The sequence below is a fragment of the Dreissena polymorpha genome, chromosome 4 (genome assembly GCF_020536995.1).
Source record: "Dreissena polymorpha isolate Duluth1 chromosome 4, UMN_Dpol_1.0, whole genome shotgun sequence".
In the NCBI taxonomy this organism is placed as follows: Eukaryota; Metazoa; Mollusca; class Bivalvia; order Myida; family Dreissenidae; genus Dreissena; species Dreissena polymorpha.
Window position 1 is genome coordinate 123018579 of NC_068358.1, and position 17269 is coordinate 123035847.

At 37.8% G+C, this 17269-nt stretch overlaps 2 protein-coding genes across 4 annotated transcripts in view; one reads left to right on the forward strand and one right to left on the reverse strand.

The window, feature by feature from the left end:
* The first annotated feature begins 2797 nt into the window (after positions 1-2797).
* The window catches only part of LOC127880237 (60S ribosomal protein L9-like), an 87733-nt gene continuing 73261 nt past the window's right edge, over positions 2798-17269 (forward strand). The window contains exon 1 of the mRNA XM_052427549.1: positions 2798-2809. The gene's annotated coding sequence lies outside the window, so the exon portion shown is untranslated. The remainder of the gene's footprint in view (positions 2810-17269) is intronic.
* The window catches only part of LOC127880233 (protein YIPF5-like), a 73957-nt gene continuing 62627 nt past the window's right edge, over positions 5940-17269 (reverse strand). For all 3 annotated transcript variants that reach the window (XM_052427539.1, XM_052427540.1, XM_052427538.1), the window contains exons 5-7: positions 15607-15717; positions 11832-12013; positions 5940-9709 (exon numbers count right to left, since the gene is read on the reverse strand). In XM_052427539.1, coding sequence (XP_052283499.1) covers positions 9547-9709; positions 11832-12013; positions 15607-15717 — 456 coding nt within the window. In that variant the 3' untranslated portion in view covers positions 5940-9546. The remainder of the gene's footprint in view (positions 9710-11831; positions 12014-15606; positions 15718-17269) is intronic.

Here is a 17269-nt window from a genome sequence, read left to right on the forward strand (position 1 = left end):
AAGGCCTTTAAAATTCGGTTCCCGCACTGAAAGGGTTAATACAGGGTCATTCGTGAATACATACACAGAATAAATTAAAATCAATCGCCTTAGGAAATGACCCATCTTGAGGGACCTCATTTGAACTGTGAAGGATATTTGGTGAAAACGAAAGCTTAAATAAAAGTCTGAATCTCAAGACGTACATTTAGTTACAAAATAATTTCTCTTACTAAACCTTTCCTAAATGATTTATTTCTGTTCTTTCAATATGTGATCAAAGTACCTCTTTATTTGATGTTTTCCCTTTCTTATCTGGATTTTAAATTTCTTATTTTTTATCTTGTGTGATGTATAAATCCCATGTGGGGTTGGCTACAGTTAATGCTGTGAACATTTCTTTGATTTTTCCAATTATACATCTCAGATGCAGATGTTAGATGGGTTTTTTTCCATTACAGAGATGAAAGATTCACTAAATTGTCTTTTACCAAAATTCAATGCACATAATTATGTTAGCAGACTTGAATTGTTTTATTCCAGGCAATATTACCTATTTGGAATTGAAAATAATATTGATTCATAATTATAGAAAGTACTTTATTAAAATCATAAATTGTTTTCTACTATAGTTAAAACTTTGTTGTGAAAAATGGCATTGTTTTATTAATACTTTATTATACAAATTTATTGAATGACTTCAGAATCATTGATACAATTCCAAACATCCACAGTGACCTCATTTTAATTGATTCTAAACTCAATGTAACATGCTAAAAACACTGCAAAATAGGAATTTTAATATATTAACATTTTGTGTAAATATTATGATGAATTATAATTATCGTAACTTACGTTTTTAGCTTGACTATTCACCCAATAATCTGAGATAATACTAAAACTAGAAAGTTGGTACGGCAATTTTCTGGTGAATGAGCAAACTGATTTTTTGCCTTTCTTCAATAAATTGCAGGGCAAGTACATATTTCAGCAGGGCAAGTGAAAATTCTTAGCTACTCGCCCTGCAGGGCAAGTTGCTGAAAAAAAAAAGTCGACCCCTGGTACTCTTATGTATACTTACATGTACCCCGGGTAGGGTGAATATACTAAAACGTACAAGGGAATTTTAACACTAAATAGGTCATTGTCGGCTAATTTTTAGCTATGCTGTCTTTGGAGAAAACCCGAGGTATTGTCATAGCCAGCTCGTCGTGTCGTGTTGTGTTGTGTCCGTCGTCGTGCGCGTCGTGCTAAAACCTTAACATTTTGTCAAGGTTTTGAACATACTATCAGAATAGCAAACAGTTTGGATCCTGATGAGACGCCACGTTCTGTGGCGTCTCATCTGGATCCAAACTGTTTGCAAAGGCCTTCAAAATTCGGTTCCAGCACTGAAAGGGTTAAGGCAATTTTGATAAAACATGCTTACAATATCTATTTTTTTAATATCAAGGCAATCTTTACAGGGTGCAGAATAAACTGGGTTTTTCTTGGGTCTAAACATGGGCTGGACAGAATGTAAACACACCGTTAAGAACTTTATTTTTGCAAATATCTCAAGTTATTAAAATTCATTTGAAAAATTCTTTAGTGCATAAAATACAGATTTTCTTGCAGGTTTCTTGGAGTTTGTGCCAATATCTTAAGGTATAATATTAAATCCTTGAATAGGTCTGAAATCGGTGCTAAAATTACACATTGCGTGAAGCATAACTGTATAAATGAATGCAGTACATATATAATTTTTTAACAAGAACACATGCTTATTAAATAAAGTAATTATGATGTATTTCATATTAGCATATGCAGCATACAAATCTGTCTTATATGCACTAGTTGAAATTCTTAAGAAATATTGCTTTAAAAAAAATATTTACTGGTTTGTTTACATCAATTAATGTTTAACTGGGAACCTCACAAAGTCACATGATCCTGCATCCTGTTTAAATATCTGTAAAGTGTGATTTTAAAGTCGGTCAAAAGGTGAAATCCTTTACTATTGGTATACTGTGTACCTATAAACATTACAAATGTTCTACTGTCATCATAGAACTAGACACACATTTTGTTTAGAGCAGCTCTCCAACATCTTTCAACATACATCGTTCAAACTTGCTTTTATCTACCATATGATATGAAGATTTGGATTTGTGATGTTTATCATCCTTTGTTGAACTTGTATGACAATTGTTTTTTAATATCGACGATAAGTATTCACAAGAAATTACATCTCTGAAACCAATAGACCTGTAAATGCTATATATGAATCATAATTTGTAACACAATAAAAGGGCTCTCTAATACGTTTCATTACATCATGACTCTTTGGTCAAACCTGGCCACACAAAGGGGTTCAAATAAATATATCAGAAAATAGCTTTTAAAATCTTTATATGAAACCATAGGTAAACTATTTGGTATGTAACATTTATTTTGCATCCTTTAGACAGTGATGATATACAGAATGTTTAAGCCTAGTTTACATCCCTGGCCTTAGAAAGCACCACACACATACATTCCCAGCCAGTAACGGTATACAGGATAGTTGGGGCCTAGTTTATGTCCCTGGCCTTAGAAAGCACCGCACACATACAAACCCAGCCAGCAATGGTATACAGGATAGTTGGGGCCTACTTTATGTCCCTGGCCTTAAAAAGCACCACACACATACATACCCAGCCATTAATGGTATACAGGATAGTTGGGGCCTAGTTTATGTCCCTGGCCTTAGAAAGCACCGCACACATTCAATCCCAGCCAGCAATGGTATACAGGATAGTTGGGGCCTAGTTTACATCCCTGGCCTTAGAAAGCACCACATACATACAATCCCAGCCAGAAATGGTATACAGGATAGTTGGGGACTAGTTTATGTCCCTGGCCTTAAAAAGGACCGCACACATACAATCCCAGCCAGCAATGGTATACAGGATAGTTGGGGGACTAGTTTACGTCCCTGGGCTTACAAAGCACAGCACACATACAATCCCAGCCAGTAATGGTATACAGGATAGTTGGGGCCTAGTTTACGTCCCTGGGCTTAAAAAGCACCACACACATACAATCCCAGCCAGTAATGGTATACAGGATAGTTGGGGCCTAGTTTACGTCCCTGGGCATTCTACCACCCATTTACTATCAGAGCATCCTGCTGGTGAACAGTCTCAAAAATCACATCGTCACAACTGACTTTCATGGAGCAACTGTCAAGAAGAGGAACACCAGCTGAACATCATCAGCGTAAATTGCATTCAACTGCAGGACAGTGCACAAAATTGGAACTGTGTACGAAATGGAAGTATTGATGTAGTTTCTGTATGATTTATGCAAACGTACACTGCGTACCATAATCCCTTTTCTAAGTTTTTCTTCTGGATCCTTTTAAAAGTAGGGATTTTAACAAACCATGTGATAATTCATGCTATATTAATTAAGTGTACTTAAAACCAGTAATTTTCGATGTTTGTATGGACTGCCATGGATATATAATATATATCAACTATAAAAATCAATGAACAATGCAGTCATTAATAAACAAGAGGGTCTGAAAGGCCCAAAGTCGCTCACCTGAGATAACAAGATATTTTTGGGACAAATCTTCTGACCAAGTTTCATGAAGATCGCAAAAATAAATGTGGCCTCTAGAGTGTTAACAAGGTTTTACTATAGCTATATAAGGAAAAAATGCCCCGCCCCCTGGCAGCCATGTTTTTCAACCAACCGGCATCAATTTTAAACTCGTCCAAGATATTATCGTGATGAATCTTCTGACCAAGTTTCATAAAGATCGGACAGTAAATGTGGCCTCTAGAGTGTTAACAAGATTTTACTATAGCCATATAAGGAAAAATGCCCCGCCCCTTGGAAGCAATGTTTTTCAAGCAAACATAAATATTTTCGAACTCATCCAAGATATCATCAAGACCAATCTTCTGACCATATTTCATGAAGATTGGACAATGAATGTGGCCTCTAGAGTGTTAACAAGGTGTTACTATAGCCATATAAGGAAAAATGCCCCACCCCTGGTGGCCATGTTTTTAAAGCAACCAATACCATTTTCAAACTCATTCAAAATATCATTGGGACAAATCTTCTGACCAAGTTTCATGATGATTGGAAAATAAATGTGACCTCTAGAGTGTTAACATGGTTTTACTATAGCCATATAAGGAACAATGCCCCGCCCTCGTAATGGCCATGTTTTTCAACCAACAGGCATCACTTTTGAACTAGTCCAAGATATTATTGGGATGAATCTTCTGACCGAGTTTCATGAAGATCGGACTATAAATGTGGCCTCTAGAGTGTTAACAAGATTTTACAATAGCCATATAAGGAAAAATGCCCGCCCTTTGGCAGCCATATTTTTCAAGCAAACGTAATCATTTTCGAACTCATCCAAGATATCAATAAGACAAATCTTCTGACCATATTTCATGAAGATTGGACAATAAATGTGGCCTCTAGAGTGTTAACAAGGTTTTACAAAAGCCATATATAGCCTTATAAGGAAAAATGCCCCGCCCCCTGGGGGCCATGTTTTTAAGAAACCAAAACAATTTTCGAACTCATCCAAGATATCATTAGGACAAATCATCTTACAATCAAAAAATGCCCCGCCCCCTGGCGGCCATGTTTTTCAACCAACCGGCATCATTTTCGAACTCCTCCAAGATATTATTGGGATGAATCTTTTGACCAAGTTTCATGAAGATTGGACAATAAATGTGGCCTCTAGAGTGTCTACAAGATTTTACTATAGCCATATAAGGAAAAATGCCCCGCCCCTTGGCAGCCATGTTTTTTCAGCAAACTAAGGTTACCATTTTTTAACTCATCCAAGATATAATTGGGACAAATTTTCTGAGCAAGTTTCATGAAGATCGGAAAATAAATGTGGCCTCTAGAGTGTTAACAAGGTTTTACTAAAGCTAAATAAGGAAAAATGCCCCGCCCCTTGGCAGCCATGTTTTTCAAGCAAACGTAACCATTTTCAAACTCCTCCAAGATATCATTGAGACCAATCTTCTGACCAAATTTCATGAAGATTGGACAATAAATGTGGCCTCTAGAGTGTTCACAAGGCAAATGTTGACGACGGACAAAAGGCGATCACAAAAGCTCACCATGAGCACGTTGTGCTCAGGTGAGCTAAAAAAGAAACAAATTGGATAAGACATATCGTCAGCAGTTTGCAGCATCCCATGCAGGATCAAAGCCAACTAAGTGGCATTAACACAAAGATAACTTGTTCATCTAAATGACCCAGGTTTAACATCTGCTCCAGGCGCATGTGAGCCATGTTGATGGTAACCATACCGTACAGGCGGGGTTTCCTTCCTGCGCCCGCCCCTCTAACATCACAAAACCGCACTGAAATTGACTTTTATGCCCCTGGATCGAAAGATCGGGGGTATATTGTTTTTGGCCTGTCTGCCTGTCACTGTGTCAGTCAGTCAGTCATTCATTGTGTGTGTCCCAAAACTTTAACCTTGCTCATAACTTTTGCAATATTTATGATAGCAACTTGATATTTGGTATGCATGTGTATCTCATGGAGCTGCACATTTTGAGTGGTGAAAGGTCAAAGTCATCCTTCAAGGTCAAAGGTAAAAAAAAATCAAAACGGCGCATAAGGGGGCATTGTGTTTCTGACAAACACATCTTGTTTAAAGTAAAAACCAACTAGCTGTAATTTACAAAATATATCTCAACTCTCAATAATCTAGTGAGTTTATTGGGCAGAAATGCTTGGACACACTCCCAAGTCCACACATCATGCAGCCTTGGAAACAAATGCCTTATAAACTTCTTAATATTAACTCACCCACAAGAACGTAATTGCTTCCTTCAAGGTCAAGTGAACACTTAGATCTTAAGTCAAACTAATATAAAAATAACAATTTTATCAAGCAATATTTGGATTGATGGGTATTTCAAAGTCAACATTATTTCAATTGTTTTAAATTTATTTCCAAAAAATAAATATAATAACAAATGCAATACTCCACAGAAAGATAAATACAGATTGTTACAGACAATATAGGGCATGATCTTCATTTCACAGTGGTAAGAAATCATTATTTGGAAACAGCCAGAATGGTATCTGTTATCACTACACAGAAATACAAAATAAACTATTTCACTGATGTTCTTACAGTGAAAGGCACAGTGAAAATAACCAGACAAAACCATCCTCAATACTCAATCAACAAGAAACCGTCGGAGACCGGTGATCAGAGGTCCAGATAAGATGCGTATTTGCGTAAAATACGCATGAAAAAAAAGAAAATACGCATGGCTTAAACTTTTGTTGAGTAAAAAAACTCCTGGCTAAATTCGGATTACGTATCGTGTGCAATTTCAATGCGTATTAGCCGTTTATACATGAATATAAGTTCATGTAATCATGACTGGTTCCCGTCATTGTGTCCACACCAGTAAAAACGTAGTGACATCACCATCTATGTACAGAATGAGGTTCCCAACCTAATTTACTCCTCAGTCAGAACGGTATCATTTCATTTTGGCCCACGATAAAGGCTGATGTTGACACAACGGACTCTCCGCTGCATTGTTGAAAATCGATATACGCTAATGGTGAAAACATTTGACATCACATTCGAAAAAAAAAAACAAATCGCCCAACTTCAAGCATATAAGTTTTGCTATCAGTTCATCTCTTGTGTGGCACTATGGAAAAACCTTTTTCCTTCAAGCACTTTTTAAATGGTTATACACATATATGAATCAATGAATCCACTAGAATCATTATGTAATGCGAAAACTTGCTGCTTGCTTGTTTTTCATATGACCGTCACGATCTGTGCCGCCCTGACCGGCAGTCCATGTCCCGAAAGCGCTTTTCTTTTTGTGACATGTTCAGCAGCGTCTGCATGTTTTGTGTTTTATTGTCATGTAAATAAAACAAAAATTAATGACGAGCCAGTTATAAATGGTCGAACTCTATTAAGTGGACATCGTCATTAGTAACACCGGAAAAAATTGTACGCCCTATTATTGACAGTATATTAAATAAAACAAAAGTTATTGCTTTATTGTGTACAAAACTGCTTGTAATAGCAAGTTAACACTACAAGTACAATTTATTATTACTTCAGGTCCTTTGAACATAAATACTCCTTAAAATTATCGGATTATGATTTTCACTCATCAATTAAAAAATTCATGAGTGAAATACCCCTCGGCTGAAAAAATTATCTGGAGCTCTGCCGGTGATGCTCCCTTAAGTTTTTTTTTGTCACAATATTGCACTATATATTCAGTTAAAAGGAAATGTCTAGTAGTTGGGGGGACAAGAATTGCACTATTTGTACAGTTTATAGAAAATTTCAAAGGGCCATAAATCTGAAAAATCATCCGACCAGAACCGGCTGATAATATGCACATCTCTTGGTAGTGAATCTTCCCATAAAGTTTAATTGAATTCCGGACACGGACAGACGAAGCGGCGACTATATGCTCCCCCCAAAAATTTTGGGGGAGCATAATAAACTGACAAAGTTAACAATGACATATAGATAAAAATTTGGTGCAACATTCACAACATGCATACACATTTTTTCACAGGTTGTACATAAACATGTTAGATCAGTCACTCAGGCACCTATATAATTATTCTGTACATATGTACACATCTTAACAATGAACAGAAAATTGAAGTGTCGGGAGTGGTCGGATTTCTTCTCTTAAATGATATATTTTCCAGTTATACCAAATTTGACATTTTTACAATAAATGGTAAGGTTTGTGTTTATTCTAACAATTAAAAAGTGACAAAAGTGGGTGTGATTGATTTTTTTACTCTAATGTTAAACAATGTGTAAAGATTTTTTTAAGACAATACTTGTATTATGTTTAAACAAGGGACAAAATTGTCACAAAACCAGGTTTTCATTGTGAAAAAAAAATCTGATAAAGGGAGAAATCTCAAACTTAACTTTTGAAATGAACAAACAAAATTAACCCCCTTTGTAAGTTTGTTTTTTTAAAAAAATCTATTATTAGTCGTGGCGACCTTGACATTGGAGATATTGACGTGATTCTTTCGTGCGACACACCGTCCCATGATGGTGAACAAATGTGCCAAATGATTTTAAAATCTCACAATGAATGACATAGTTATGGCCAGGACAAGCTTATTTATGGCCATTTTTGACCTTTGAACTCAAAGTGTGACCTTGACCTTGGAGATATCGACGTAATTATTTCGCGCGACACACCGTCCAATGATGGTGAACAAATGTGCCAAATGATTTTAAAATCTGACAATGAACGACATAGTTATGGCCCGGACAAGCTTGTTCCGCCCGCCCGCCAGCCAGCCAGCCAGCCAGCCCGCCCGCATTCGCCAATCTAATAACCAGTTTTTTCCTTCGGAAAACCTGGTTAAAAAAACACAACTTTAAAATATTCACTATTTTATGCAGTACACACCAATAAAGCAAATTAAAACACCCCTTAATGTAAAATGGGCCTGTCTAAACTTTTAAAAGAGTGCAAACTTGTCGCAAAATATGCCCGTTTAAAGGTCTGGATGACATTGATCTGCGAATTGTCCGCCTAGCAACCAGGAGGTCATGGGTTCGATCCCCACTGTGGGAGCGTTCTTTCTATCTTCCTCAAAGACAATAGGTACTGGTTATTAGGCCCAGGAAACGGACTTGACTTGAGACCGTTTTAATAATCCCTAGGCTTTCCATGCAATGGAGCTAAAATAAATAGATTTAAACTAAATAATGTATTCATTTGTTTCCGAAATGAGGGCACAAAAAACTAGATACAACTTCTGACCAAGTTTGGTGAAGATCGGATGAAATTTCGGGACAGACCGACAGACAGACCGACAAAGTGACTCCTTTATAGCCCCCATTACCATTGCTCATGGGGGGATAATAATGGGTAAAATTAGAATCATGGGCATAAAATGAAACCTGGTCCTCAGCCTTTATCATGGTAATCAAATTTAATTAAAATCATTAATATGCATGTTTGGTCTGCAGGAAAGAAACCTACACACAATATTGCAGCACAATACCTCCATCAAAACTCACGAAATTGAGCAGAAACTGTTTTATCTATTTGTAGCAAAAGTGACGTTAACTTACTTGAGATGTTAAACGAAAAACCACTATTATTTATTAGTACTTCCTGGAATTGGGCTGGTTATCAAACTTGGTGGAGATTTCATGCCCACAAACATAACCATCAAGTTTCAAGATGATCCAAACTAACCTGTCAGAGTAAATAAGAGGACAAGGTACATTTGGCTTTTTTTTTTAATTCAGCGGCCATAATGCATGAATGCTTATTGAAAGCTGACTGGTTATCATGATGGCCGAGATATTATGTCAATAAATATTTCTATTATTATGATTTGATATAAACTGTAGATGCTGCCCAACCACCACACAACAGATTGCCCACTACTGGTGCTCCAAAAAAAAAATTAAACAGGCCCAGTAAAATATCAAGGAGTTAGGCCCTTATAACAACACTAAGGTAGAGAAAAGTTAGTAATTTCTGAACTAGACAAAACTCAGACTAGAAGACGGTAAGAAGTGCAAACACTCCGTAGACGAGACAGCAGGGGTAGGCCACAAGCAGCTGCTGGTGATTCATGTCCAATGCAGAGACGAACAGTTTAGACGCGGATATGCTACACCACAGGACTGTGACCGAGGTTAGGACGATGCCCAATATTCCCCTGAAATCAGTCATACAAGGATAATAATGAGCTAAGTGGCCTTTAAATGATCCCTCTTGGCAGATAAAGACCAAGGAAGACCAAATTATATTTGGAAACATCAGCATTGTGTCCACATATGTAAATTCTCAACTAGCCCGAGTGATTCTGCCCAATGTAGTGATAACAGATACCATTCTGGCTGTATATAAAATGTAGAATTTTAATATAAATGTATTTGATTACTAAATTCTAAGTTTTGTATGGAGTTGATAAAATATATATTCAGTTCCTTTTTTAAAACTGGCCCCTGACTCTTGGGTCCCAACTAAATATCCTAGTGATAGGATAAAATATATCTTAACCCCTTCGTGCTCCAAAGCAAAGTGAAAATGGCTCTATGCAACCAGCATAGAACCAGAACAGCCTGCAAGTATGCTGTTTGCTGCTCATATGTATCATAGAGTTTGCTGCTCATATGTATCATAGAGTTTGCTGCTCATATGTATCATAAGTTTGCTGCTCATATGTATCATAGAGTTTGCTGCTCATATGTATCATAGTTTGCTGCTCATATGTATCATAGAGTTTGCTGCTCATATGTATCATAGAGTTTGCTGCTCATATGTATCATAGAGTTTGCTGCTCATATGTATCAAAGCCTTTAAAACTAGAAATGGCGCGGCAGAGGCCGACGCGTATCCCCACGCCGAATGTTTGACCTAGATGTGCCCCAGGGTTGGTAATGGGGCCATGCATAGCTGAGATTGACCGTATTGTCATAAGAGAAGTTCATCATCAATTAGAAGTGAATTGGTGTAGAAATGAAGAAGTTATAGTAAAAGGCAATTTTGGGTGGGTGTGACATATGTGGGCAGGGCGCCCCAGGGTTGGTAATTGTGCCATGCATAGTTGAGATTGACCGTATTGTCATAAGAGAAGTTCAGTATCAATTTGAAGTGAATCGGTGTAGAAATGAAGAAATTATAGTAAAAGGCAATTTTGGGCGGGTGTGGTCTATGTGGGCGGGGCCCCAGGGTTGGTAATGGGGCCATGCATAGTTGAGATTGACCGTATTGTCATAAGAGAGGTTCAGTATCAATTTGAAGTGAATCGGTGTAGAAATGAAGAAATTATAGTAAAAGGCAATTTTGGGTGGGTGTGGTCTATATGGGCGGGGCGCCCCAGGGTTGGTAATGGGGCCATGCATAGTTGAGATTGACTGTATTGTCATAAGAGAAGTTCAATATCAATTTGAAGTGAATCGGTGTAGAAATGAAGAAATTATAGTAAAGGCAATTTTGGGTGGGTGTGGTCTATGTGGGCGGGGCCCCAGGGTTGGTTATGGGGCCATGCATAGTTGAGATTGACCCTAATGTCATAAGAGAAGTTCAGTATCAATTTGAAGTGAATCCGTGTAGAAATGAAAAAATTATAGTAAATGGAATTTTTTGGTGGGTGTGGCCTATGTGGGCGGGCGCCCCAGGGTTAGGATTGGGGCCATGCATAGTTGAGATTGACCCTAATGTCATAACAAAAGTTCAGTATCAATTTGAAGTGAATCCGTGTAGAAATGAAAAAATTATAGTAAATGGAAATTTTTGGTGGGTGTGGCCTATGTGGGCGGGGCGCCCCAGGGTTGGGAATGGGGCCATGCATGGTTGAGATTGACCGTATTGTCATAAGAGAGGTCCAGTATCAATTTGAAGTGAATCGGTGTAGAAATAAAGAAGTAAATGTAAAATAACCTAAAAAAATGAGTGATAATTTCTTACGCGGCCCCACCCCAACCGCTATAACTTTTGACCCAGGGGTCAGATCAAAATTCCAAATAGTGCAGGGTCGCACATATGCTCATAGCTACCATGTGTGTAAGTTTCAAGGTTCTAGTGCTTTTAGTGTAGGAGGAGATAGTGGCCAGGACGGACGGACAGACAGACAGACAGACAGACGGACGGACGGACGGACGGACGGCGGAGATAACCACAATATCCCCACCTTTTTTTCAAAAAGCGTGGGGATAATTAGAATCAATTAGGAAAGGGCTTAGATTTAATTATATTTTATAAGGGACTACAAATGGGTCACTCAATATGGTGGAAGGTAAAGATTTTTTGTAAACACTGGCCTCTGGTCTACTCACTGGAGGGAGAGGACGATGGAGGTGAAGGACAGGATGACCATGGGCAGCAGGCAATAGCCGAGCACACTGATGATGCAGCCACTGGACACACCTGTCATCGACATCAGGTTCAGCAGGCAGTACATGGCCAGGCAACCCACCACACCTATACCGTAGATGTAGCCGAAACTCAGCTTGCCAGCCTGAAATTGGCAACAGCAAGTTTAGGCAGGGGGAGGTAGGGGGGGATGGTAGCAATTATTAAACAAAACTCATTTGAACGTATGTTAAAGTTTTTTACGGTTCTGCTTTTTTTTACAACAATAAACAACATTTCTTAGCACTTCGTTTAATTCCCATGATTAGTTTTTCAAGTCTTATATTAGGTACCCATCCATTCATTCACACGTTTTTTAGTTATAGCCTATGTGTTAATACCTTTGCTGAAATTCCAGGTGTGATTGTTAAAAGCGGCTGTAATTCACCAGTAGGCGCAGTTGTTGTAAATGAGCTTACAAATTATAATCACTATATTAGAGCAAAGCTACCAACAACACTGTAATTGTTTTTTGTTTCATTCAATCATAATTACCATTATACATTTCAAAGATATGTATTTCACTTGATAATTTATCAGTGTACCATACTTTTTGTGGCTCTAGCACATGAAAACATTTACAGCAATTTCAGCAAATTGATTATTCTAAACAATTGTTATTTTGGGGTTTTCTGGCCGATCTTGATGACTTTGATTGAATTACTGTTTCTCAATGTATTGTATCATTATATGCACTTCACACACTTAAGAAACACTTTCAAAGAAGGGAAGTAAATGTCATACATTTTGTGTAAATATCACTTCTATTTACCTCCCTTGGTAAAACAGGGTTATGTATATTCAGCTTAAGTTACGAAAGCAGCATAATATATCCAGGATAACTGAAAGCCCCCAAGTTTCAATAAATGATTATGTAGTGAACAATCAGCCATAGCAAAAGCTTTATTTGAAAATGCACTTTTATTGGGCAGATTGTTTAAGAATAACACTTATATCAATCTTAGGAATATTCATAACCATGGGCAAAGCTAGCCTCTTTAAGCTATCCTGCCTTAGCCACAAGAAGCCATTTAGCCTATGCTGTTAAAAGCCTGGTTGATTCACTTGCATTCATCCTGGTTTTGTAAAAAAAGCCAAGTTGACTAAGGTACTTTAATCCTGGTAAAGCCAGTTACAGCTATCCTGCCTTAGCCACAAGAAGCCATTTAGCATTTGCAGCTTAAAGCCTGATTGAGTCACTTGTATTCATACTGGCTACGCTAAAAGAAGCCATGCTGGCTAAGCTTCTTTAAGCCAGGTAAAGCATGTCTGACAGGGTGACAGTAAATTTGTCAACTTGAGGAAATACTGTCAACAGAGGCGAAGCCAAGGTTGACAGTATTTTTCCGAAAGTTGACAAATTTACTGTCACCCTGTCAGACATGTAATATTTATTTTATTATACCGAACAAACTATTTAAACAGGAACAATTTATATGAATCATGAACAATTTTAATATTCAATAATTGTATTTAATTTCAGCAATGAACAACCATTAATATGTTGAGTGGTTTAGATTTTCGGGCCGAGCAAAATGAACTTCGCTTTATTCTGCACCGACCTAGTAATCGATTTATTCCATCAATTTTCTTAGTCGTCAATTATTTCTTTAAAAATAGATTACCAAACCAGCTTTCCGTATTTTATTTTCATCACTTGATAACGCAATTTATGACGTACCTTAGTGACGTCATTTTGGTGACGAAACATTTTGGGAAAACAATATGGACGTGGTGGTTTTTTAACAGTAAAATATTTGTGTAAAGCATCGAACAAATCTAAAACGTATTTCGGATTGTGTGTTTGTCATGCATAACACCTTAAGAACAGACACTGGAAGTGTATATCGTTGTAACTTTATTGTTATTAGCATTGGATTAAAGTTGCCATTGAGGTAAGCGTGTCGTTTATACTAAATTGAATGTTTTTAGGACTCCTGTCAAAGCTTAAATAATGGCATTAATCTATTATACAGCACAGTTTCAGCTGCAATCGATATTTTAATTATTCAAATAAAACAGAAATGCAAAACTGCGTACTGCGCATGCGCATATGGGAGTATAATTTTTTACCATTCCGCACGTGATTGCTAAGGTAGCGGGGACAGTTTTTTTTGGACAGTAAATTTTTTCCTGCTGGTGGCACGTGATTACTAAGGTAGCAGGCGACAGTATTTTTTTGGACAGTAAATTTTTTCCCGCTGGGTCTGACAGTACTTCTATGTCACGATGGCCTATGGGAGTTTAGCATTGTGAATAAAAGTGAGGTATAATATTAACAACTATCCTGGCTTAGCCACAAGAAGCCATGTTGGCCTTGCGGCTTAAATCCTGGATGAGTACTTTAAGTTTTCGGACACTTAAAAATAATACAAATTTTCGTGTCCAAAAATTTAGTTACCAAAAATATTCAAAGAGTACGATTGTCTGCAAATTTAGAGACATATATGTTTTGTTCGTTTGTCAATTATTATCTTGAAACAAAACCAATTAATAAATTTGCAATAATTATAGTGTGTTGTACTCTACTTTCTCAGCTTTAAATTAAATACAACTTCACTTATTTGCGATTTCTTAAAAACGTTATAAAAACAACCATACTGCTTCCTGAATTTGATGTCATTTCAAATTCTATCGGTTGAAACCATTGTTTATTACCGGTATACAAGGTAATCTACCCAATAAAGCAATTGTAATGGTCCATTGCTCTCAGGTCATTCTATGCCAGGTTTTATGACCCTAATCCGGTTGTAAAACTCCATGATCGAAGGGTCAAATATTAGTGAAAACAGGACAGAAATCTAGTAAAATAGCACTGTAAAATATACTGTCTGAAAAATTGGAGTCAATAATTATGGACGAAAACACGTTTGTTCGAAAATATAATCACAAAAAATAATTATTTTGGCTAAAAAAGGGGGTGTCAAAAACTTAGTGTCCGAAAACTTAGAGTAATTACGGTAACTTTTATTCATCATGACTTCTTAAAAAGAAGCCATGTTGGCTAAGCTACTTTAAACCAGGTTAAGCCAGTTACAGCTAGCATGGCTTCGCCAAAAGAAGCCATGTCGGCTAAGCTAATTTGAGCCTGGTTAACTTGTTAAGCTAGCAATCCTGGCTGAGCCACAAGAAGCCATTCTGGCATAGATACTTTAGGCTGGGTTAAGCCCCTAGAAGCAATCCTGGCTAAGGCAAAAGAAGCCATGTTGGCACAGAAGATACTTTAATCTTAGTTTAGCCACTTGAAGGCATTCCGGCTAACCCACAAGAACTATGTTGGACTAGCTATTTGAGCCTGGTTTAGCCTCTTGAAGGTATCCTGGCTTAGCCACAAGAAGCTATGTTGGACTAGCTATTTGAGCCTGGTTTAGCTTCTTGAAGGTATCCTGGCTTAGCCACTGAAATTAATCCTGGCACTAGACGAATTCTAACTTTTTTCCACTTAAAGTCATCATGACTTAGCCACAAGGAGACATTTTGACTATGCCATTTAGAGCCATCCTGACTAAGCCACAAGAAGCCATCCTGACATAGTCATTAGAAGATAATCCTGGCTAAGCCACAAGAAGTCATCCTGACATAGTCACTTCAAGACATCTTGACTGAGCCAAAAGAAGCCATCCTGACTCGGCCATTAGAAGATAATCCTGGCTAAGCCACAATAAGTCATCCTGGCTTGGCATGATGTATTGAGCTCACCAACATAAGGCTGCCACCAAATGCCAGACAGAAGACTAGGGGTCCGGCCAGATCAGTGTCCTGCATAATGTCATGGCCCGTCTGCTTCATGGGATTCAGCACCGCCAGCGTCTGCAATAAACCACAAGAACAAATTTCAGTAAGTTTATTTATGGCCAGACATTTTTACAAAGAAACTGTAATACATGTGCAAGGTATGTAGTCAATTGTGCTTCCTCTTGCTGGAGATGCATTAAAGAACAAGAGTGCCAAACTGTCACAAGATACGCAGGTTTGAAGGTTTTGGACAACTTGAGTGGCAAAATGAAATATATTTGAAAATTAAGCAACACAAGACACAATGGTGATTGTTTTAAACGCACTAAGTGACCCTGTGACCTATTTTTTTACCTGACATGACCCATATTTGAACTTGACCTAGATATCATCTAGACACAACTTCTGACCAAATGAAGATCGGATGAAAACTACTTCAATTAGAGAGCAGACACCATGCTAAATGCTTAAAATGCACTAAGCGACCTCGTGACCTAGTTTTGACCAGGCATGACCCTTATTTGAACTTGACCTAGATATCATTTAGACACAACTTCTGACCAAATTTGGTGAAGATCGGATGAAAACTACTTCAATTAGAGAGCGGACACCATGCTAAATCCTTAAATGCACTAAGTGATCCCGTGACCTATTTTATTTACCAGGCATGACCCATATTCGAACTTGACCTAGATATTGTCAAGATACAACTTTTGACCAAGTTTGGTGAAGATCAGATGAAGACTATTTGATCAAGCAAATTCGTATAATTGATATCCCCCGCCATTATACTTCTGGACACAAAAGTTTTCTGGATGGATGGACAACGCCAACGTGCATCATCCTCTTATTCATATATATACTCATACCAAGTTTCAATGAAATCTGTCAAAGCACTTCCAAGATATGGCTCCAGACACACACAAAAAGCATTTTTTCAAGATACAAAGGGCCATAACTCCCTTATTATCCAATGGTGTACACTGCCATTTGGCGTGCATCATCCTCTTATCCATATATATACTCATACCAAGTTTCAAGGAAATCCCCCAAAGCACTTCCAAGATATGGCTCCGTACACAAAAGTGCCGGACGGACAGATGGACGGAAAGACGGACGGACAGAAAGATGGATGGACGGACAACGCCAAAACAATATCCCTCCGCCTTTGGCGAAGGATAATTGGAGAGTGGACACTACTGTGGACGCCGCCCGCCCACCGCCGCCCGCCAAGGGTGATCTTATAATACATCCTGTTTTCAAAAGGCGTATAAAAAGAAATAATATATTACATCACTATTAAATGTTTTGCGAACATCCATGTCATTAGCACCATCTCAGAAGTATAAATGGCTCTTTCCTTCTTATAGCCTGCTTAAATAGGTGGTGCTATTTATTACAGGCCTTCTGAAAAGAACTAGGTGACTATTATCAAACAGCGTTAATATTTTTCCTAGGGCATTTACATTTTATAAAAATGCCATGTCGCGCTGACAAAAACAACATAAGCCTCACATGACTGCTGGGAGTTAAGGTTATTAGCTGAAATAAAGACTATTTTAAACGGGTTTAAGATGACTGCATGCCGACATTTCAGAAATGAATTATGAGTACTGGTACTCTGTCT